A 24375-nucleotide genomic window follows, 5' to 3' on the forward strand; every position below is an offset into this window, starting at 1 on the left:
CAGAAAATCTTTAATTTAAAAGAGTAGATGCTTACAAAATTATTGGTAACTTGGAGGAATGAAAGTCAGGAGGCTATCCTTAGTCTTTAGCTTCAAATTCATTCAACCACATCTGTCATAAGTGCCATCACCATTAGCACTGTCTGTATTCATAAAATTGATGCCAAGATAGTAGAACATGTTATCCAACTGTTTCCAATACTTTTGTCTGTAGGTGCCCACTTGCATAATTGTGCTACTACAGAAAGGTGACACCTACCTCCTTCAGCCTTTGTAAAATTTCACGAGTGCCTCACATTGACAAAACCTAAATTTACGAGGGGATCACATGGGAATCTGAGAAATATAATTTTTAGTTCCCCAAACTCTGTAATACTGAAAGAGGGGAGAATGAGAACATATCAAAGGGAAAGGAATGGATTCATAGTGCCCATAAACATCTAGTACACTAAAGATGATGTTTATTTCTGAAGTAGTTAATATTTAGAGTAGACTTGAGGATGTAAACTCCAAATCTCAACCTTAATGATAAAGTAGAAATGTGTTACCCAAATTCATCTGGCTGCTATTTTTCCTCATGAGTTTCCAAATTACTTTTATTTCTGGAGGAAAGATTAGGTACCACTTTACAAGGGCTGGCAGTAATAATTCAAGCATAACAAAAACAAATGTTGAATAAATACAGCTTTGAAGAGCAGCTTTTATTTTGTGATCATGTTTTATAACATTTTTACTAAGATCTGAAATCACAATATATTGGAAACCTAACTGTATTATGTACAACTGATAAATCCTAACTATATAATAAGCTTATAAACATTGTAAATGTATTTGATCCCCAGATTCATTAATTAGAACACAAGCCACACTCTCAGGTGAGGTGAGACTGTTGCTAACATAATGCTATCTATCGTACAAGATTCAATCTATCCACCCTCCAATTACCAAATAGCTAGCTAATCATTATTCTTGCAAGACTGGTTCCTAGAACAGCTTCCTCACAGGGAGGAGAAACTCAGTTGAAATATAATGCATCATGAATGACAAAGAAGGGATTTCAACCGGATGCTTTCTTTTTTCTCCATGGCAAATTCAAAGAAAATAAAATTTAACTGAGAAAAGGAAAAATCTGACTGGCTTCTCTAAAATTGCAGAAAAGGGATTCAGGAATACCTAAAGACTGACAAAGTACATGGAATATGTATATAGACTGATGAAATATTTATTCTTTGTAACAATCTTGTATTTAAATTGAGAAATAATAATTTCAAGATCCTATGTTTTTAGAAACAGCCATATTATCTAAACCTTTCAAGATTTTTTTGTATTTAGGATGGCTTTTAATTTGGACATATTCTGTATAGATGTTCAAAAGCAACATGACCTTCTGATAGTTGCATTATAATTAGATATTAAGTGATGTGTTTCAGTGTGCGCTTGTTCCCTCTGAAAGGAGATACCACTTTATGAACACATTCCCTGGGATAACCTCATGTATGAGAATGGAAAAAAAAAATCAAAATCTAAGTTCAGTTTCTATTTAAGACCAGATGGGTCTCCAGGGAAGAAATGTGTGAAGAAAAATTTGCTCATGTATATTGATGTGTAAACATGCTTTATGTGGTAAATTGAAAAACACAAGAAAAAAAAGAAAAGGAAAAAACAACAGCCTAATTAAAAGAAAAAGAAAGTTTAATTTCTCAAAGGAAACAGCAAAACTTACATTTCTAAGTCTGAAAGAACACCAAGAGGTGGCTCATAGCATCCCCATTAATCATCTAAAGACAGCTCTGGATCCTCTTCTGCATAAGTCACAAGGCTCTTCCAGTGATACATTATAAAATCTTACAGTCTTCATGTGGCAGTGGTTCTATATATCAATTATTTTAAATTTAGGTTTCTTAATCTTCTCCAGGATTCACAGCCTGCTATGAAAACAAATTCAAAAGAATCTGTGCCTTTCAATTCACAGCTGTGCCTTCCCCTCTGTAATTTATAGGCAAACTAACTTCTAACACTTGTATGATTTGTAGTATTTGAAACAAAAATATTAGGTTGGTACAAAAAGAACACTACAAAAAAAGGAATCCATTTCTACTTCTCTTCCTTTTCACAAATATTCTTGTCATTCACAAGTTATCTGCCTAAAATACAAAAGACTAAGCATGGATTCTAAATTATACCACTCACAAGGACTTGCTTTCTAAGGTCACTTGCCAAAATTACTTGCACACTGAGTGACAGGTGACCAATCTCCTTCAGCAGGTTTTATGATTGCTGCTCAGATACTGCGTGCCTGTGTACACAGCTCAGTATCATAGTCTCTCACCTCTGCTGCCCTATTTACCATCCAGAAAGATGCTGAAATCTGCCACCCAGCTCCATGCTGAGCAGGCCAGCCAGCACACATCCTGGATAGCTGTAGCTGTTTTCTTCTTAGTAAGCACATTGTTACGAGTACAGCTGGCTGAGATTATGGCTATAACAAGGAAAGAACTGGGAGAGTGTGAACTCTCCAGTGTGGTGTCTCATTCTGAAGGTGACAGAGATTCAAAAGTTCTGCTCCAATAGTCAATATATAGCATCTGACGTGTATTGTCAAATAGATAATACAACAAAATCACTTATATCTCTATGTTCTTTCTTATTTACAGGGTAGCTGAGTTGCATATATGAAACAAGCCTGTAAATTAAAATATTCCTAATAAACTAAAAACACTGCTAGATTCCATGTTCTAAAGTACAAACATAATGATCCATGTTAAAATATTTTTGAATACCTTGAAAGGATGCATAACAAAAGAAAGAGAATGAATTAATAATGTTAAAACTAAAACTAGTCATCAGTTAGTTTCCACCAGCATAACAATCAAGAGTAACAGACTTGGGAGGTCAAGGCAGGAGGATTGCTTAACGCGAGTTCAAGACCAGCCTGGGTAACATAGTGAAATCTCATTTCTACCAAAAAAAAAAAAAAAGGAAAAAATAACAAAGGAAAGAGAAAGAGCTACAGTCATCTATTATAGAGGAAAACTCACATGTCTCAGGTATTTCTAGTTATTTTAAGTATTCAACAAATTGCCTGTCTTCTATGTAAGAAAATGTTACTTTAGTTAGTGACAAAGTTTTACTGAGTAGGAGACACAAACTTTATTCATCAGTTTTTAGGTATCAGGCATGCAACCTATCTGTGATAATAGAGAAATTATGAAAGCTATTAGAAAAGGCTGTATTTATGACATCTTAAAACCATCTTCTATAAAGAAACTTACAGTAAGGACTGAATGATTCAAATGGAATACAAGAACTTCCCCATTTATGTTAAGAATAATTTAGAAGAAAATGGTATGTTTTATGTCTGAATGAAAAGCTCTTCCAAAAGCAACTAATTTTTAAAGTAAAAATATGCTACTATAGAAAATAAGCTTTTTACCAGAAATTGTAGATACCCAAGTTCTAGTTTGATTGTTTTTCTATATAAGAAATTGCAGCAGAAAACAATTTAGAATTAACTAAATCAAATAAACATCTAGCAGACAGTTTACATTATAATAAACTGATTAACAAAAAAAATCACTTTTTCCACAGCAGAAGTATATTTATTGTGCTGAAATCAGGTAGCAGGGAATGAATAGTTCTTGGGAACCAGCACAGAATGTTCACAAAGATTTACAAATCTCTAGTCATTACACACTGAGCAACAAAACAAAGGTGTTGAATCCTCTTAGATCAAACTACTTTATATGCTGCAAATTTTCTGTAATTCTCACGACTGCATGCCTTTGGGAAAAAAGTGTTAAATTTTAATGCACAATAAATATGTTATAGCTTACAAAATATTCTGAAATAATTTGTACAAACAGCATACATCCTTCACATGCAGCTTTGACATGTTGTTGATACTTAGAGATATTCATGCTTTTTTTGGTCACATTTTGTCTTTCTCTAGTAATCCCTTTGCAACATCCCTTAAAAAATTAACTTACGTAGTAAGACATGGTACAAATTCTTTCCTATTTTATTTCCAGTTGTTCACTTATATTACATGAAATACTTCGTGTATCTGTAAATAGCAAATTGAATGTCATAGTTCTGACTACTCTCACTTTTATTCATTTTGTGTTTTAACAACACCTTGTAACATCAAGCATTGAATTTGACAATCTTTAGCACCAAGGAGTCAAGAATATTGCACCAAAATGGGTTTATACTTCATACCTAGTTAATAAATAAGATCTTGCAACTTAGTCACAAGGAAAACGTTACTCCAAAATTAAACACATTGAAAGAGAAGAATAGTTTCACAGAAATGTTTGGTGTATGCTATTTGTCATAAAAGCAAAAAAAAAAAAACTAGTGAATTTGAAAGTTAATATTAAAATTTACATTAGAAGACTCCTTGATTTTTTAATTAAATTTATTTAATTTTGAATGTTCTTTCCAACAGAAGAGGTAGGTATATTTCCACATATGAAAAATCAGTAACAGCCATAAATCAAAACAAGGAAAGCCTGATAAAAATCAACATATTCTAACAGCACATAAATGTAACTATCATATGATGTTACTAATAAACACATGAGTTGTTTCATGTTTCAAACAGACAATAATTTTAATTTTTATAATATATTTCAGCTAGTAACAGGAATATTCAAATGCTGCCTTTTCATCACAAAAAATTGTTTCCCCACAGTGATTTGTGCCTCGAGTCATAGTGATCTCTGAGTCACCAGACACGACTTTACTGCAATTCTTTCTTATTTTCACCAACACCATCATCATCAAGCCTCTAAGATTCTACAGAGATGAGCAGATTTTAAAAATTTAATTACGACCAAAAGTATAGTCTGACTAGAGGTGGAGAGATTTGACCATTCTGGTCAGCAAATGAATTCAAATGTGCAAGTTTAAATGTATACACATTTCCAGCTTTGGACAAGAAAATGTAACACCACTGATTTCAGTCAGTAGATAATTAGTAATTTGTCAAAATAATTCATAAAGACCGTTTCTGTGATCGTCTTAAAATTCAGACCGAAGAATGAATGACTATAAGATATATGAAAAATCTCATCCTGTAGACAACTGGATGATGTGAACAGGGGGAGAATCTCCAAAGTCACATAATGAATGCTTTGGTCTGCAGAATATCAAGGCTAATTTTTTAAAAAAAGTTTAAAATAAAAACTTCATAAATAAAACATCTGGGTATGGTATTAACACTTTACTCGGTCTAAAAGTTACTAGGACATAGAGCACATTTGTCTTTTCTCCCCACCCCCAAGCTCTCCTTTGCTTCTGTTTTCCCTGAAATTTTATATGATATGGGAGTTTTTCCTCACTGCCAACAGTTAAGGCCCAGTTCAATTTAATCTCCTTTTGCTTTTCCATTTTTCTGCTTTTTTCCATTTTCTATCACGAGTTGTTTTTCTGATTTGCTCACACCATTTGCTGAAATACCATTCACAGCTGTTTTTCCAGTTTTTGGTTTCTTAGGCTCTTTGTATGTCCGAATGTAGAAGTTAAGAAAGAGAAATATGAAGCTGATTGCGTAGGCAATGAGAGCCCAGTGCATCCATTTGGGGAAGGGGCAGTCAGTGTAAAGAGACAGTGCCGTGTGCCCAATGGTCACATGGAATTGAACCTGAAAAACAGAAATGACAGCACGAAACATTTAATGTGAATTGTAAACAACTTTTAACAACATCAGCATCTTCTACATAGCTATCACAGGCCCAAATTTTGCCACACTGTGCAAAATTTATTGTTTTCTGGCTCCCACAGCTAGCTCTTTCTCATTCACAGCTCAAATGCCATCTCCTCAGTAAGGGCTTTCTGACAAGACTTCAATTTCAATTGGCCCTCCCAATCCCATTAACTAAAGAGCTTTTTGCATTTTTTTTTTAAGGAGAATTATAACTATTTGAAATTATCTTTTGTATTTGTTATTTCTTTATTGCCTATCTTTCCACTAGAATATGACTCCAGAAGGCAGGGCTTTGTCTTGCCCATCAGTGATTCTTGAGTCCTCAGCACAGCATCAGGATCAAGGAACATGTGTTGAATAATGTTATCTGATGAAAGGGAATCAATGGCCTAGGAGAGTAAAATAATAGTATTGTAGGCTCTTCAATTTTGTTTTCCTCCCACATTTTAGATTGGTTTCCATCAAATATCAAAATGGCTCATTTATTTCTTACAGATAGTAGGCAGGTAAATTTTTATTTGAAAGAACACTATCCTTCAAAAACTAATATTTTGAAGGCCGGGTGTGATGGCTCACGCCTGTCCTGGCGCTTTGGGAGGCCGAGGCAGGGGGATCAACTGAGGTCAGGAGTTCAAGACCAGCCTGGTCAATACAGTAAAACCCCGTTTCTACTAAAATATAAAAAATTAGCCGGGCGTGGTGGTCCATGCCTGTAACCCCAGTTACTTGGGAGGCTGAAGCAGGAGAATCGCTTGAACCCGGGAGGCAGAAGCTGCAGTGAGCCCAGATTGCACCACTGCACTCCAGCTTGGGCAACAAGAGCAAAACTCTGTCCCCTCCGCCACACAAAAAAAAAAAAAAAAAAAAAAAGAAAAAGAAAAAAGCAATATTTGGATAAAATTTAGTAGATATTTCAGAATAAATACAAAAAGAATCACTTTCAACTTTAAAAATTTTTTAAAGGGAAAAAGCCAAAAGTGAGATGATTAAAATGAAATAGATTCTGATGTATCAATAAATGAATGGGTCAAGACATAATGTTAACAAGGGTTAATTTTTTATACAATTAACTTATATGACTAACTGTTGTGAGAACTTCTGGCTTGGAAATACAAATTCAACATCCTATTTGAAATGGACAATTGTGGCTTCTCTTTTAAGGACAGCATTGTCCTTAAAATATTAATTGTTGATTAAAACAATCAGTAGTACTTATTTTAAATGTTATTAAAATAATGTATGCCATGTAAGCTAAAAATTCAAACCATATTAAACAACTTTTATAATTTTCCTTGGCAAATATTTAAATTTGAAGAACTTGTGGTTTCACAATGGTTTTTAGAAGCTGCATCACCCAAAAGGGTGTGTATAAGGGTGTGATTGGGTATGGCGTCACTCAAGGAGAGGCAGGTGTAGGCTCCAATAAAACGCATAGGACTAATTCACATGATTTTGATCACCTCTTCATTTTCTTGGGTCCATTTACTACTTACTGAGAGAAATGAATTACACAAACTGTGTTAACAGCTTTTAGACAAAAACTGGAGGAAGCTTCCTGTACCACTTTGGTTACAAATGAATCCTTCACACCCAGCATTTCCCAAAAGTTGTGCTTCCTGTTTGGTTAGCCAGCTGTTTAGCAACTTAAAGCAGAGATGAATAATATTTCCAAATGTGATTCCACTGATAAAATTGTGCACATGCTATGATCAAAGCAAATTATAATAAATTCTAAAGCTTGAAAAATAGTTACCAGGTCGGCTTTGAATTTCCAGTTTGATTACAGGCCAGTGCCTAGCATCTGAAAGATACACTAATGCACACACTCAGATTGCCACAAGCAGTCTTACCAGGGGGATGTGCTGAAAACTATCTGGGCTAAAGACTACCATTTGAAAATATCTGTCTCTGCTCTCTTAAGGACAGTGTTTTAGAGAATTACAAGGAGTTCTCTTGTTCCTGTTCCCTTTCTTTGCCCCACCCCCTTCCTTGGCTATGTGCTTTCTTTTCAGCTCTATAGTCTAAATATATGAGATATGTTAAAGACTGAAAAATGAAATAAAAAACAAAATTTTTAAGCAAGGACAAGAAGAGAGATAATAAAATTTTAAGTTAAGAAAATCACCTGAGGGGAAAAATACATATTATTTTTCTATTCATACATAAATCTACGTACTTTGTAGCATGCTTAGATCTTTAATCATCCTTTCCATAAGTATGTTTAGAGAATGTTTTCCTTAGAGAAGTGCTGTGTCTAGTCTTTTAAGGATATTATAAAAACAAAGACTTGCTGTGACCAATAAGTCTATGAATAAGTCGGCTGGAGTCAAGTGGGCCTAATTGCAATATAACTAGAGGATAAAGTTAATTTCATAATAGAAAATTGTCTAAAATGACTTTGCACTTTAAAATTAATCAAATTTAAACAATTTCAGTATTTTCGCAGAAGAAACTTTGGAAGCATTAACTCACCAGTTGCAACATAGTCAGGTATCGTTTCCACCAAAGATATTTCTGAATCCATGGGCCAAATGCAGCTAACCCATAGTATGAGTACATAATCACATGGATAAAGGAATTCATCTGGGCTCCAAAAAATGCTTTAGAAAAACAACAGGTAATTACCAGATACAGAAAATTTTATTAGGCAGTAAGCTACTGAGACATACAATAAATGAATACACACTATTTTTTAATATTTAATATTGAGTACAGATTAGGAATGAAAAATATAAAGTAGTATTAATAAAAAAGTTTCCCTTCAGATTAAGCTAGGTATTTTTAAAGTTTAGATTTGAGGTTTTACCGTATAAATAAAAATGTATGTTCAAATGCAAAGGACTTTCAAAGTGGTAGGTTTTCAAATGGGGTACTTCAGTGAGCTTAAATAGGCCCAAATGTAGAACTGTTGCCTATGTTACTTTTAATTCTACTATTCTTGCCTTTAGATGTGCCAATATACATATCTATAACAAAACAGCACTTATTTCTTAGGTTTCCAAATAGTTTAAAATATAACACCACTACACATATTGAATAATTCATTTAATATAGATAAATCTACAGAGATATTCCAGTCCGTCTAAATCAACGGCATTCTTTCTCTTCAGAATATTAATTAAATCAAGGTATAGATGTAATAATAAATTAATTTTGCCATAAAGTGATCTAAGTGTTCAGTTCAGATTTACTAATTTTCTTTTAAAATTACAGAGGTTGCCTTTAACTGTATTGTTTTAAAGTGGGCCCCAATAATACATGTATTAATACCTAAGCTGCCAATTATCATAATATGACAATGAAAGCAGGAAGGTGAACTATACTATAATGACTTGTACCCTGGATCCTCCTCAGAGGAATCATCTGCATCAAGCTCAACAAAGTGAATCATCCTTAATCTACAGGCATCTGAAAAGACAGGAGGCAGATCTTGGCCAAACTATGAATTTAGATCCTCTTTAACATTAACAAGGCTATATAAAAGTTCCTTTGAATGAGAACCAACAAGACCTATACAGGCTAAGTATCCCATATCCAAAATGCTCAGGACCAGATGTGTTTCTGATTTCAGATTTTTTTAAACTTTGGAATTATTTGCATAGACATAATGAGGTGTCTTGGGGATAGGACTCAAGTCTAAATCCAAAACTTCACATACACCTCATACATGTATCCTGAAGGTAATTTTATAAAATTTTAAAGTAATTTTAAGGGTGAAACAAAGTTCATGTACTCTGAACATCAGAAAGCAAAGATGTCACTATCTTAGCCACCCATGTGTTCATTGTCTGCGGTGGTTTGGCATCAATATTATGCTGTACACAGAAAAAGGCTACGAGGGTCTTTTTTTCCCTCAGGTATACTGAATAAAGTGTGTTGTGCACCTGTGTTTTGACTGTGACCCATCACATGAGGCCAGGTGTGTAATTTTCCACTTGTGGTGTCATGCTGGTGCTCAAAAAGTTTTGAATTTTGGAGCATTTGGATTTTAGATGTTTGGATTAGGGATGTTCAATCTGTATTACAGCAGGAGTGAGCTATGGGCCAAGATGGAAATCTTCAGATTTGAGGGGTAGTGTCTTGGTATTCTTTGGATCAGAACTACTAGTCCCGTTCCCCATCAAAATATTGTTTTCTACTTTTAGTCTTGGTTTACGCTTATCTCTGGGGCAAATCTTTAGGTATTAAAGTAGTCACAGATAAAAAGCAAAAGTTATACTTGCCTCAAATTTTTAAAAAATGAAATGATGGCTGGGTGCGGTGGCTCATGCCTGTAATCCCAGCACTATGGGAGGCCAAGGCAGGCGGATCACAAGGTCAAGAGATCGAGACCATCCTGACCAACACAGTGAAACCCCGTCTCTACTAAAAACACAAAAAATTAGCTAGGCATGGTGGTTTGTGCCTGTAGTCCCAGTTACTCAGGAAGCTGAGGCAGGAGAATCGCTGCAACCCGGGAGGCGGAGGCTGCAGTGAGCTGAGATCACGCCACTGCACTCCAGCCTGGAGACAGAGCGAGACTCCATCTCAAAAAAAAAAAAGAAAAAAAGAAAAGAAAAAAAACAAAAAGAAATACACATGGAAATGTTTAACCATGAAAGCAAGTTAAACGGTAGATCAAGTCAAAGTCCTAGGTTCTCATTGCTTTCCACTGAACACATAGATGCAATTAAACGCAAGCAGTATATTCCTGAAAATGCTCACCTTGTCCTCCTGCAACCCACTTAATTCCAATCCACCACAAGGTAAACATTGTACAGTGATGATACACATGAAGGAAAGAAACTTGGTTGTTTTTCTTTCTCAGAATAAAAAACACTGTGTCCAAATACTCAACTCCTTTAGAAACAAAGTACCACCAGAGAGCAGCAGCTATCTGTAAAAAGGGAAAGCGTGTTATAAACACCAAAATGACACTATTGTACGGATTTATACTCATTGTAAGTTCAAAATAAATATTTGTATGTTGCACAAAATGTACAAGGCATGGAATCATTTATACCTAAGTAGTTTTGAAAAACCTAAGCATCTCTCCATGGGGAAAAAATAGAAAATAAAGAGTCCAGAGCTCTGTCTATACAGTGCTAATAAGTCAGAGAACATTTTCTGTCTGTTCCATAGGTAGATGCCACATTGTGTCGAACTGCTGAATACAGAGCTGGAAGTACATTCAGCCTGCTATGCTTTTCAACTTGGTAGAGGAACTAAGATGTTGACTTTGTAAAATGAGTTTAGTTGTTCATGCTCAGCCTACATTATATCTCAGAAAAACTTGCAAGTAAGTTCATGTAGCAATTGGTCTCTGCAAGTGTCTGCCTGTCTGCCCACCCTCTCCCCTCACCTCCTCCTGCCCGCGCGCCCCACCCCCTCACTGCACCAACATGTGCAACAACATAAATATCCAATCACAGTAGTTTGTATTAGGTATTAAAATCTTTAAAATAATAAATGGGAATGAACAAACAAATATTTCCCAGGTCATAAATATAATCCTGCTTACATGAATAAGTCTTTTCTTTTCCTGGGCTCTAATTAAGTCACCAGATGGTGCAGAAAGATTACATTACATGCTGAGATTAAGGATCCAGTGAGAGGTGACCTCTGTATGTTTTAAAATGTTTTACAAGAATCCTACTACAACAGAAACCAAAACTGAATTTTTTATGTCAAGTATTTTCTATGATAAGCATCCTATGTACAAATAACAAATAAGGCAGTACATAACTAAAATCTATTTATAAGCTTTTGTGTGTTAGGGCCCTGTCAGATTCATTCACAGACAGGCTTAGGTGTTTTAGAGTTGAAGGATCCCTTTGTATTTTATACCTGCACCCGGTATATGTCATGAGATTTTTGTTTGTTTTGGCTTTTGCATTTAAAAAACAAAATTATAATTCTGAAGTATGGGGAAAGAAGAAACAGAAAGCATATAAGAAACAAAGTATTTACAAACTGAGAATTATTTACTGGATTTACTTGAAAAATATCTTTAAAAATGATATGAATTGGTGGAAAACAAGCTTGAAATAGCTAACTACTCCCAGCAACACTACAGTTAATATTCACTATTACATTAGTTCTTTAAAATAAAGTAACTATCACCATGTTAGCATAGTAACCTGTAACTAAAAGATATAATCACTTATTTTTCCTCCATCTGAACCTCTACATTTGCCATAATTCACATAAAATAAGAACAAATAATAAGTCTCCTTAGTTTGCAAACTGCACTAGGTATCTTTAAATAAGCTACACCAAAAGTGATACTTCTTGGCTACATAACAATGAATACAAAAATGAGTCTCTCCATAAAATATTCACTCTATTGTATCCCATATTAGAGAGGAGAAGAGAGCACGAGCAAGATTCCAAATGAAATCTGTTGCAAATCTCAGGTTCTTTATCCTCCTAGATTACAGTTCTCATAATAGCTCATTTTTTAAAGACTTGAAAGTTTACATCTGTAAGTGAGAGTGGTATGCTTAACTTTATCCTAAAAATAGTAATATGTTGCTCCATCCAAGGGTTTTTCTATGCCTACTCCCAGAAGTCAGTCAGTCAAACACTTCTCCCTGTTCCCTTCCCTACGGCAAGCAAGAAGTCAGCTCTCCAACTGAAGAGATTCTTTGGCAACAGTTATCAGAAGAAAATTTTTCATAGTCAATACATGTAGAGAGGAGCCTCTCTCATTTTCTCTCAGTCACATCCAGGTTTTATTTCCTCCTTAGTCATTTGTTTACATGGCTGCTGTCTGCCTCATCACCCTCACTAGAATGCCAGCCCCACAAAGGCAGGGCTTTTCAGCTGGTCCCCAGTGCCCCTCACAGTACCGACAAATAGTAGATGCTCAATATACTATTTAATGAATAAATAAAACCAACATGACAACCAAACCGGTGATTTTTCATCAGTCCATAAGTCTTCTAATAGGGAAATGAAGATATGTACATAAAATGGTTAAGTACATGAAAGCAATTTGGTCTCCAGTCTTGATGAATACTGATATTTATATAGTGTCCACTCCCCATGGCAGGAAACTTTTTCTCAAGGGAAGTCACCGGATATTATTACTACATATACTATAGGTAACATAAAACATGTTATGTTTTATATGTAATTTCTAGTATGAACCACAGTATATAAGAAGAGTTCAATAAATACTTAATAGAATAAGGTAATCTGTTGTTTCTTTCGCTTAAATTAATGTTAATTTTACTCATGTAAGTGAATGGAAAACAAAAGATAACATCTTGTTACTAGCGGTTTATTTTTCTGCAAATACAATAATAAACTGAGTTTATGCCTATACAAATTGTTCTATGCTTAATTTCCTAAACATTCTACACTTCACAAAACATTTACTTTTCCTCACTTTCTTAATACATAACTAGGACTCTAAGAGTTTCTATTCTTGCCCAAAAACAAACAAACAAAAATCTAAAATAATATCTTTAAAAGAAACATGAGACTTCTTTGCTTTAACAAATACTGCATTCTAGTAATCCAATGCATATTTGCTCATGCTGCAAAATAAAAAACATTCTTGAGATACAAAAACAAATTTTAAATTAAGTACTTTTAAAAAAAGCATAGTTTTATTAACTCATAACAATCTAGTATAATTTCACTATCATATTAAAGTACTTTTTGCCAGGTATGGTGGCTCACACCTGTAATCTCAGCACTTTGGGAGGCTGAGGCAAGAGGATCCCTTGTGGCTAGGAATTCAAGACCAGCCTGGGCAACATAGCAAGACCCTGTCTCTACAAAAAGTAAAAAAAATAGCTAGGCATGGTGGTGCACGCCCGTAGTCCCAGCTACTTGGGAGGCTGAGGCAGAAGGATCAATTGAGCCCAGGAGTTTGAGGCTGCAGAGAGCTATGATCACACCACCGCACTTCAGTCTAGGGGACAGAGCAAGAACCTGTCTCTAAATGAATGTTAAAGAACCTGTCTTTAAAAAAGTACATTCTACATTTTCACAGATTGGGGCCTATAAAAATCAAATCACTTTTACTGATTAAGAGTATTTTTAATGTACTTACCCTGACTTCATTAACATTATTAGAATAATCCACACTCTGGCAAATATAGCTATATCCCGCATTATATGATCCCATGAATAACTGGAAAAAGAGTAGTAATATTTGTAGTAAAGTTTCAGTAAATGCAGCATTAAAAATAAAATTATATACAAAATGTAGCCTTTCAAATTATTTTAAAAGCAATATTTTCTTTAAAAATGTCAAATGCATTAAAAAATTTCATGCATTCCAATTGCTAGAGGTTACTGTGCATTAATTTATTCTATAATTAAAATATAAATTAAAAATCACATTGTAACTTTTATACTGAATATTGACTCTATCTATTAAATACTTCACAGCATTAACAGAAATTTTTACTGCTAGGACTCAGATTTTAAAGTTGTCCTTCCTTAATTGGTTTCTATGTTTGATGCAGAGTGGTTTGCGTATAACAAATTAGGTACAGATATCCAAATAAATTAAAGTGTTTATGAAGTTGAGACTTGAGGCTAAGTTTTCAATTAAAGAAATATTTCTTTTTCGAAGAAGAGTTATTGTTTATTTTCCAGCATTACTAGTCAGTTCTCTGGGATTACACAGAATTTTAATGAGTCTCTTAGGGAACAAATTCTTTATACTTATGCAATTTAAAAAATGGCTGTGTCAATCTAGCCTTTAGGATTTCCTTTAAAAATGTGACGGAGAATTTGCTCGTGCCCAGAAAAGTATATAATGCTTAGTAACAACAGCTATATGGTAGTTAATTCATTTTAATTCCAGCCCCAAATACAACATTATATAAGAGGATTTACTTGAAATCGGCATATTTTGATCAGTTATCAAACCGGAAACTACTGAATAAGAATTATAAATAAATAGCTGCTACTGTTTACTGAGTGCTTAATACATGCCAAACATTATGCAAAAATTATTTTACTTAAATCTGATAATAACCCAAGATGGCAGGTATTTAAGTGGGGAAAACGAGGCTAAGAAAAGTTAAATAACTTTCAATGCCAGAACCACTAATAAGGGTTCTTTTAGAATCCAGTTGGTCTTATTCAGACTTCCATTTTAAACAACTGTCCTTTACTTCATGTTTAATTTTTTTGTTACTCAAAAGTGAAAAATGTCAAAAATGTACTTTTAGAGTAGCTAACAGTTATGTCTGGGTACAATATTATAATGATGGTTTCACACATTCTTATTTTTAAATTTCCAATAACCTTGGAAAATTATTAAAGTGATCTTAAAAACATACCTCTCTGAAGATAAAAAAGTTAAGCAAAACCATCCCAAAATTATAGATAATGAGCACTAGACGCATCTGAAAAGGTTCTCGGTCCTTCATCCATTTTGGACCCAGCCACACAAACAGGAGATAAAGAGTGCTTATACTTAGTGTAGGCCAAGGAGACTGCATCAGAGGCCAATTTTCCACACGCTTATCTATAGAAAAAACAAAATACCATAAAATTAATCAATAAATGTTTTATAAAACACACTTTCTAGGAAGCAAGATGTTTCAACTTAATTTCCGAATTTGACCAAATATGGATCACTGTCCTTTGAGTCCCAACAAAAAAATACATGGTATAAAAACCAAAGAAACAATACGGAATCCTGCAAGTGGCTTTTGAAAATTATGCTTCATTACTTATGTTGTCACACATTATGTTTTACAGAGACCCTAGAGAACAAAAATAAGAAATAAAGCTCACTAAAAACAGAGGTGATTATCTTGGGATGAAAAGTTAATGAAAAGCTTCATACACAGAAAATAAATATCTTAAGGAAACATTTGTCTTCCATATTATACATGTGAAATTTCTCAGGGCAGCCTGGAGGCTGCTCTGTGTGTCCACTCCTAAAGCAGGCAAGAATTTAACTGGAGAGGTACAGGGTGATGGTAGCCGTTTGCTGATATCTAGAGACACTAAAGACAAGAGTACAGGGGCACTGAGAGATTAAGTTAGAGTTCATTACAATTCTATAATGTATTTAAACAGTCACCATGTTCAAGACATTTTTCTAACTTTTTCATTGAGAGCATGCACCTATTTTATTCCCATGAATAACTAACTTGAATGTTTTTCTCTAGAGCTGTAAGTCACATAACTTACATTTGTGTAACTATATACAATGCAACACATTATTTTACTTAAAATGAACTGATTGTCCAGCATATTCAAATACACAACCATAAATCAATTTTATAATGGAATGTTGCCACAAGTAAAACATTTCTCAAACAAGAATGATAATGAAATATGGATGGGATTAACAAAAATCTTTTAACACATTATAAAAATATGTTAATGTTAATTTTTATATTTCTCAAAGCTAAACAACAGTTATAGGTTGCAAATCTAATTTCTAGTTTATTCTTGGCAATGAAAAACATTTTTACATCCTATTTTGAGGAAATAATATATTTTTAAGGTAGTAAAAGAAAATTCAAGTTCTTAGAACCAATCTAAATGAATTTAACTTAATTGTTGATTATAATAACTCCCTATTTAGACTGTCACTTTTACTAAAAGCTGTATATGCAAAATGCTTCAGGATTAGTGAACTAGGTATTAAAACATCTTACTTAAAAAATTAATCTGTGTCTATATACTGTCAATAATAAGATACAAAATATAAAATATATACTGTCAATAAACAATAAGATACAAGATATAAAACACAATATTTAATCAAATAATTTGCAAAGTCAGGAAACGACACAACTACTATGGTTTTAATGAAATTAGAGTTGTTAAAAAGGTGAGCTATTGCTTGACAACCTGTGATATGGGAAAAAAAAGGTGATAATCACTTGAAAGAAACACACATATGGGAACCAGGAAAACAGAAAAACTGATTGTATTTCATAGTTTTAAAGGGAGGTCTGTTATTCATAGACATTATAGCTATATCACTCAAATCAAACACATTTCAGAGTTAAAAATAAACCAATATATTTGAACCATAGAGAGATAGTAAACCTCTCATAAAGAGGAAATGACTTAAAAGATGGCCCGGCTGACTTTTGTTAAAAAGGCATTGTGCCACTAAGGACTTATCAATGACTGTTCACTTTTCTTAATGGCATTTTATCATTTTATGTTAATTATCATCCTATGACCGTATCTTTCTATGCTAAAGGCCCCCCCATAAAACATGAGGTGTGCATCTACTTAGGCATTTCTTTTTCCATATTATAGAAAAAAAAGATTTAGACAAACCCCCTATATTATAGAAGAAACATTTAGACAAACTCCCTGTTCTAGGTCACAGAGAAGGAGTTGCTGTGGTATCCTGTTCTTTTCCACAAACTATAAGGCAGGTGCTGTTTTCCAAAGTACTCTGATTAATGCCATACTCCACGTAACAAAGGAAGATAAATTTGTGAGGAGATTTTAATTTCTAACATCACAGATTATCTTTCACCCTTATCTCATACAGAATTCCTACTGACTTCAAAGAAAGTTCTGAGTAGCGGGTACAAAAAAAAAAAATTAAATAAACAGGTCCAAAACTCTGCCAGAAATTAAGAGTAAATAAAAGTGCTCATTCTTTTTGATGTGTAGTGTGGTATGCTGTATCTGTATCATTCTCATTCAAAAGAGAAATTTAAAGAGAGGACTACCACAGGAGAGAGAGAGAGACATTAGTGAGAAGCTGAAGATCTTACAATATGAAACACTAATAGAGGCCAATAGAAGAGTAGAAACAGGAAATAACAGAGGAATCAGAGAAAGCACACAAGACCCTACCAGTAAGTAGACTGGATTCTATTTATTTATTTATTTATTTATTTTTAAGAGATGGCATCTCATTCTATTGTCCAGGCTAGAGGGCAGTGGTGCAAACATGGCTCAATGCAGCCTCCACCTTCAGGGCTCAAGTGATCCACCTGCCTCAGCCTCCTGAGTTGCTGGTGCCACAAATTAAGAGTAAATAAAAATGCTCATTCTTTTTTACATATAGTGTGGTGCACTGTATTGTTCTCTCATTCAACAGAGAATTTCCAAAAGAGAGAAGGAAACAGGCACTAGTAAGAAGCCACCATGACCAGCTGACTGGCTGAGTTCTAACACTGGCTGTGCTACTGTGCACAGGACCTTAGGTGCAGAGTCTGTCTTCATTTCCTCCATCTATAAAACTGGATGGAAAGTAGGTGAACTAGATTAGTGTTTCTCCAGTTTCAATGAGAAAATGAATCACCAGGTTGGGGGGTGGGTGGGCATGGTAAAAATGCAGATTTTGAGACAGTCTCAAAATCATTTTTACCCATGGTAAAAATGGGTCTGACATTTTACCCATTTTTAAATGGGTCTGACATGCAGCCCATTCTTTTCTTTTCATTTTTCTTTTTTGAGACAGAGTCTCGTTCTGTTGCCTAGGCTGGAGTAAAGTAGCATGATCTCTGTCCACTGCAGGTTCGGCCTCCTGAGCTCAAGCCATTCTCCCACCTCAGACTCCCAAATAACTGGTACTACAGGCACATGCCAACATATCCTACTAATTTTTGTATTTTTTGTAGAGACAGGATTTTGCCATGTTGCCCAGGCTGGTCTCAAACTCCTAAACTCAAGCAATCCATCCATCTTGGCCTCCCAAAGTGTTAGGATTACAGTCGTGAGCCACCATGCCCGGTCCATGCAGCCCATTTCTAAGAAGACTGCATTTTCCAGGAAGCTCTAACTGATGCTATGCCATTATTCTATGGACCATCCCCTTTTGAGCAGCAACAAACTAGATGATCATTTAGGTTTCTTTTAACTTCTGAAAATTATTACTTTTAAAAATAGTTATTAGGAAGAAGAATAGACTAACAGTGAGGAAAACTGGATCAAGAAAATTTTAACTGGTCACGGGACGCATTTTGCATGGCCAAAGCACCTGCACATGTTACTATTCCATTACAGCACTCATTACACTGTCCAGTGACCTTCTTTTAAATGGTTTTCTCCCTGAAAAGAGGGGCTGCGTCTTTCATTCTTGTATTGCAAGGCCTATCAAGGTACCTAAAAATATATTTGATGAATAAATAAAGAGCAGATAATGTTTTCACATTATTCCTCTATTCTCTATCCTTTCTGCCAAATTCAGCAGTACATCTGTTGACATTCAAGGTTTTCTCAGTGTCCAAGAACCCTTCCTACAGCTTTTCCCAGATCCTCCTCTATGTTGGCCTAATAACTTTATCCTCAAGTCAACAACTCATCAACCCAGTATTTAGTGAATATGTGTGCTCTATAAAGTTCAACGACCTTTTACTTCATTCCTTACTCCAGGGTAAAAAAGTAATGCCCTCACTTCTTTGCCCAACAATGCAAGGCATGCATTCATTCAACAACCACTTAACAAATCCCTGTTTTCAGCCTATAAAAGGCCACATTTTACACCACACTCTTTTCAAATTAGCCCTTCTAGTTCGGAAGGGTCAGAGAGCTTTCAAAAATTCAGCCTCCGAGGATTATCATGGAAGCTGTAGTAACTATCAACCCCTAACCCACAGCATAACAATTCCCAACCTTTTAATAATATTTGGATGAAATTCCTCCATGTCTTTACATGTTATAATACTATACAAGTTATGTTTGTCTTTCTGCATGTATTTGCATTAATATTTCCTTTAGTGCTTCTGATGAGATGCAAATATTCTATATTTCTTTCATATGTTTCCTTTTCCATTAAAAAGGGCTGTGTCACGATAGTACCATACAATGATATGAAAATTCACCATCACTAACAGTTCCACCTAAGTTTTGAACCAAAAAAATGTTGGGGGACTAAAACAGTAAAGGAAAATCATGAATACTAATGCTTCATGTATTTTATGTAAACTTTAAATATATTAAAGTAAATTATCCATATTTTCATTAACTCGAACGTTTAAATATATATATTAGTATTTTACAGCTAAACTAAAACCTCTAATTCATTTGGGCTATGTACTGAATCCAAATGTAGATTATACATATTAGAGTGACAGGAGATATATTTCTATTATGTTGCCAACATCCTAATCCTACAGTTATCAGTGGGATTCCACGTCATGAATTCATTAGGAAAAAAGACTGAAAAACGTCTACTAAAATCCTACTTCTCTTACCACCACTGAAGTCACACCCTGTCGCCAAATAGTACAAAGATCCAAATACGTTTTATGCAGTATTCTTGGGATTTTCTCTTTAGAAAGTTTTGGTGGGATGGAGAGGGAAACAAAAATGATACAAATATAAATGGACTCTTGTCAACTTGTTTTATCAAATTACTTTCATATTTTATACTATTAATATGCTTATTAACATGTTTGTACCTTCATGTGTTAGTAAATTTGCTCTTATTTTGAGCCTATTTATTAACAATGTTAAGTCTTTCATGTTGTCAGATAAACCTTTATCTAAAAGAGAATCATAAAATTTTAGATTTAGAAATGATCCCTTTATCTTAAAAACGAGATTCAGAGAGGTCAAGAGACTTGCCACTGCAGGTAAAGCAAGAGCCTCATTTAACGTAGCAGCTGTTGTAGGCACTACTCAATCACCATGTACTTTAATCTTAAGGGAGAAAATTCCCCATCGCTTTTTTCTGAATTATAGGTACAAATGCTATATATATATATCTTTTTGAGAAGGAGTCTCGCTCTGTCGCCCAGGCTGGAGTGGTGCAGTGGCCGGATCTCAGCTCACTGCAAGCTCTGCCTCCTGGGTTTACGCCATTCTCCTGCCTCAGCTTCCTGAGTAGCTGGGACTACAGGCACCCGCCACCTCGCCCAGCTAGTTTTTTGTACTTTTTAAGTAGAGACTGGGTTTCACCGTGTTAGCCAAGATGGTCTCAATCTCCTGACCTTGTGATCCGCCCGTCTCAGCCTCCCAAAGTGCTAGGATTACAGGCTTGAGCCACCGCGCCCAGTCACAAATGCTATATTTTAAGATTGTTCTTTCAAGGGAAAGAAAATAAGAGAGACTTACAAAAGTTCCTTCAATAGAAAGAATGACAAGAGTTACTCAAAGGAGCCAAGTCGTACCGTCATTAGGTGCTGCATCTGGCAGACCTGGATCATGAATACTTCAAAGCCATGACACCGAACAAGGGAAAAAGACTAAAGACTAAAGCCTGGAAAAGAGAAAGAGGCCTCAGCAAATACTAAGAGAACTTATGAGAAATCAGATTTAATCTCCATTTTCAGAGTAGAATTAGAACCAAGGTAAGTTATAGCAAAGTAAATTTCACCTCAATTCAGGAAATTTCTGACCAGTGGGTCTTTCCCTTTTGTACATAGAAGGAGCTGTCTCCTTTGGTAATGGGTTTCCCATCCTAGTTTTGAATGAAATTTAAGCAAACCTAAAGCCAAATATTATAGCAAATTGAGCTCAGGAGCAAAAGTCTTTATTTTAAAAATAAGAATTACTATCTCCCTCTTCTGTTCATTGCCAGCACAGCTCCCTGACCCAGGTTTCCATCATCTCTTGCATTCTAGTGGTCTCCAAGTCTGCCTGCCTGTCAGAATCACCCGAGGGAGCTCAGATCATAGTGTCCAGTCCCACCCGCAGAGATTTTGATTCAGTAGGTCTTAGGTAGGACCTGGGAATCTATGATTTTACACTTTAACCTTTGCAGGCCCTTAAAGCGTTAAAAAATAGTTTGTAATGAAAATATTTTGAGACTGATTTCTAAAGCTTATGCCAAGTGGGAGTGATTTGTTTAATGTGGTCAGCAATCATATAATCTTATCTTTATTAAAAGGCTACATAATAATTATATAACTATGCATGTTTGTCAAAATTCAAAAACTGTTCAGTAAAAGGAGTCAATTTAACTATTTGCATATTATTCCTTTATAAAAAATGAGGGGGCCAGGTGCAGTGGCTCATGCCTGCAATCCCAGTACTTTGGGAGGCCGAGGCAGGTGGATCACTTGAGGTCAGGAATTCAAGACCAGCCTGGCCAACATGGTAAAACCCTGTCTCTACTAAAAATACAAAAAAAAAATTAGCCGGGCGTAGTGGCGTGCACCTGTAATCCCAGCTACTCAGGAGGCTGAGGCGGCAGGAGAATCACTTGAACCCGGGAGGCAGAGGTTGGAGTGAGCTACGATCACGCCACTGCACTCCAGCCTGGGTGACAGAGAGAGAGAGACTCCTTCTCCAAAAAAAAAAGAAAGAAAAATGAGGGGTCTACCTGAAATGGGGTTTCCCTTGAATACCTTCCACCAATAAGTTTTTATTCTTAATCTGATTTTTATCTTAAGATCACATAGCATGATGGAATAGACAGAACAGACTCTGAAGTCAGATACTCCTCCTTTGGAGCAAAGTGATTTTGGCCAGATCACTTGGTCCCTGACCTCTCAATGCTCAACTAGTAGAGGAAGAGACAGACATGAGAATTCAATTGCTATGCAGTGTGATGAGTGTAATGTCAGAGGACAGTCTTATGTACAGTGGTAGGACAGAAAAGGGGAGAAGGCAGGGTTTAAACACAGACATCTGAACTTTTTTTTCAGAGAAGAGGAATTTGCCAAGCAGACAGCAAGAAAAGTCTTTTTTCAGGGTGCAGAATTAGAAAGACCTATAAAAGTTCCCTTAGCACAATGACAAGAGATATGCAAATGAGAATATCTGAATACCCTGAAAGAACCGAATGTATAAACAGCCCAGAAGCAAGAAATAAAACAATTTGGAAACTAAGCAGACCTGATGGAGAGGATATATACAAAGGAAGAGGGCAGGAAATGACTGTGATGATCCCTTAAGTGGTCTTACAAACTACACTGAGGATGCTGGAATTTATCACGCAGATAATGAAGAAATATTTGTTTTGTTGTTGTTTGTTTGTTTGTTTGTTTTGAGACTGGGTCTGGCTCTGTTGCCCAGGCTAGAATGCAGTGGCATTATCTCAGCTCACTGCAGCCTCCACCTCCAGGGCTTAAGTGATTCTGGTGCCTTAGCCACCCAAATAGCTGGGACTACAGGTGCATGCCAACATACCCAGCTAATTTTTGTGTTTTTTGTAAAGACAAGGTTTTGCCATGTTGCCCAGGTTGGTCTTGAACCCCTGAGCTCAAGCAACCCACCTACCTCAGCCTCCCAAAGTGCTGGGATTCCAGTCATGAGCCACCACACACAGCTGGTTTTGGCTTTTAAAAGATCATGGTAGAGGCAGTGGGGTGTGGACTGAGGGGAAGGGGATATGTCAAGAGGCAGGAAAACCAGCTATATCAGTGGTTCTCAACACTTGTCTACTGCTAGACTACCCATGTAAGAATCATGTGCTTGTTAAAATTATAGATTCCCAGGTCCTACCCAAGACCTACTGAATCAAAATCTCTGCAGGTGGGACTGGACACCATGATCTGAGCTTCCCCGGGTGATTCTGACAGGCAGGCAGACTTGGAGACCACTAGAATGCAAGAGATGATGGAAATCTGGGTCAGGGAGCTGTGCCGGCAATGAGCAGGATAGGTAGGTATGAAAGTTTCAGGGGTGAAATCTACAGACTCCACGACTGTTGTGGATTCACTGAGAGAGGAGAGTCAAAGAAAAGTCCAGGATTACTCCCAGATTTCTGGGCTATCCAGCAACACAGATAGTGAAGTCATGATCCAGAACAGAGTAAAGGAAGAGCAGAAGATCTGGGAGAAACCGATCAGGTGAATATTAAACATCTTGTATCTGAGCTACTTGTGGGACAGCTAGGTAGAGGCATCCAGTAGCCTCTGGTGCTGTGGAGGAACTGCCAGGGCTGTGGACACACAGAGGGGTCACTGGACGATGACAATCACACCAGAGTTTGAGGTTGCAAGGGAAGGAGCATGTAGAGTGAGAGAATAACACGAAAAAGGACTGACTCTAAGGACAGTTGAAGATGAGTGGGTGAAATGGCAGCAAGTAAGCCAGAGAGGCAGGAGAAGAGAAAACCATGTCACAGAGACCAAGAAATTTCCAAAAGGAAAGGGTGCGGAACATAATCTACAGCTGGAGAACCAACTGTTGTTGCCTTTTCTTTTTTTAATGAGGAAATAGTTACTTCATAGGGTTAATATGTGATAACTAAACAAACCAAAGTATGTGAAGGTTCCTAGCACACATGGACACCACGACGTCATGCATTCCCTTCTGCTGCAGCCTATTCTCTCCCAACTTTACATCTTCACAGTGTGTCTCATGTCAGAGATAATCTGAGCCCTTCCCCTTAAAAGTGAAGCCCCTCAATGTCATCCAGGATTTTTTTTTCTCAATCTATATTCTGAATATGGACTCTCAAATCAGACTTACAAGCATTAGACTCCTCACTTACCAGCTGAATAAACCCAAGAAGTTACTTAGTGCCCCTGGCCTTACAGATGATAGTAGGGCTGTTGTGAGGAATAAAATAATATGTATACAGCATCTGACACACTGTCAAGAGTTCAATAATTTTTGGCATTTCATTATTGACACTGACCAACCACTAAATCCTCCTCTGTCTTCAAAGAGAAGAGTTAAACCAAATTAAATAAAAATTACCATGAATAATTAAACTTAGAAGAGTTTACACTGAGAAGAAAAAAACGTTTTATGACAGACTCAGAAGACATTTTGTAATTCTGTATTTATTTGTTTAGGAGATAAAATACATAAAAATTCTCACTCTGATTTTT

General features: G+C 35.7%; 1 protein-coding gene across 1 annotated transcript in view; it reads right to left on the bottom strand.

Annotated features, from left to right (window-relative positions):
- Positions 1 to 3577: 3577 nt before the first annotated feature.
- The window catches only part of ELOVL4 (ELOVL fatty acid elongase 4), a 33083-nt gene continuing 12285 nt past the window's right edge, over positions 3578 to 24375 (bottom strand). The window contains exons 2-6 of the mRNA XM_011950275.1: positions 14995 to 15182; positions 13752 to 13832; positions 10412 to 10583; positions 8180 to 8307; positions 3578 to 5644 (exon numbers count right to left, since the gene is read on the bottom strand). Of these exons, the coding sequence (XP_011805665.1) occupies positions 5369 to 5644; positions 8180 to 8307; positions 10412 to 10583; positions 13752 to 13832; positions 14995 to 15182 (845 nt within the window). The 3' untranslated portion in view covers positions 3578 to 5368. The remainder of the gene's footprint in view (positions 5645 to 8179; positions 8308 to 10411; positions 10584 to 13751; positions 13833 to 14994; positions 15183 to 24375) is intronic.

Source organism: Colobus angolensis, unplaced genomic scaffold (genome assembly GCF_000951035.1).
Source record: "Colobus angolensis palliatus isolate OR3802 unplaced genomic scaffold, Cang.pa_1.0 Scaffold304, whole genome shotgun sequence".
NCBI classification, from domain to species: domain Eukaryota; kingdom Metazoa; phylum Chordata; class Mammalia; order Primates; family Cercopithecidae; genus Colobus; species Colobus angolensis.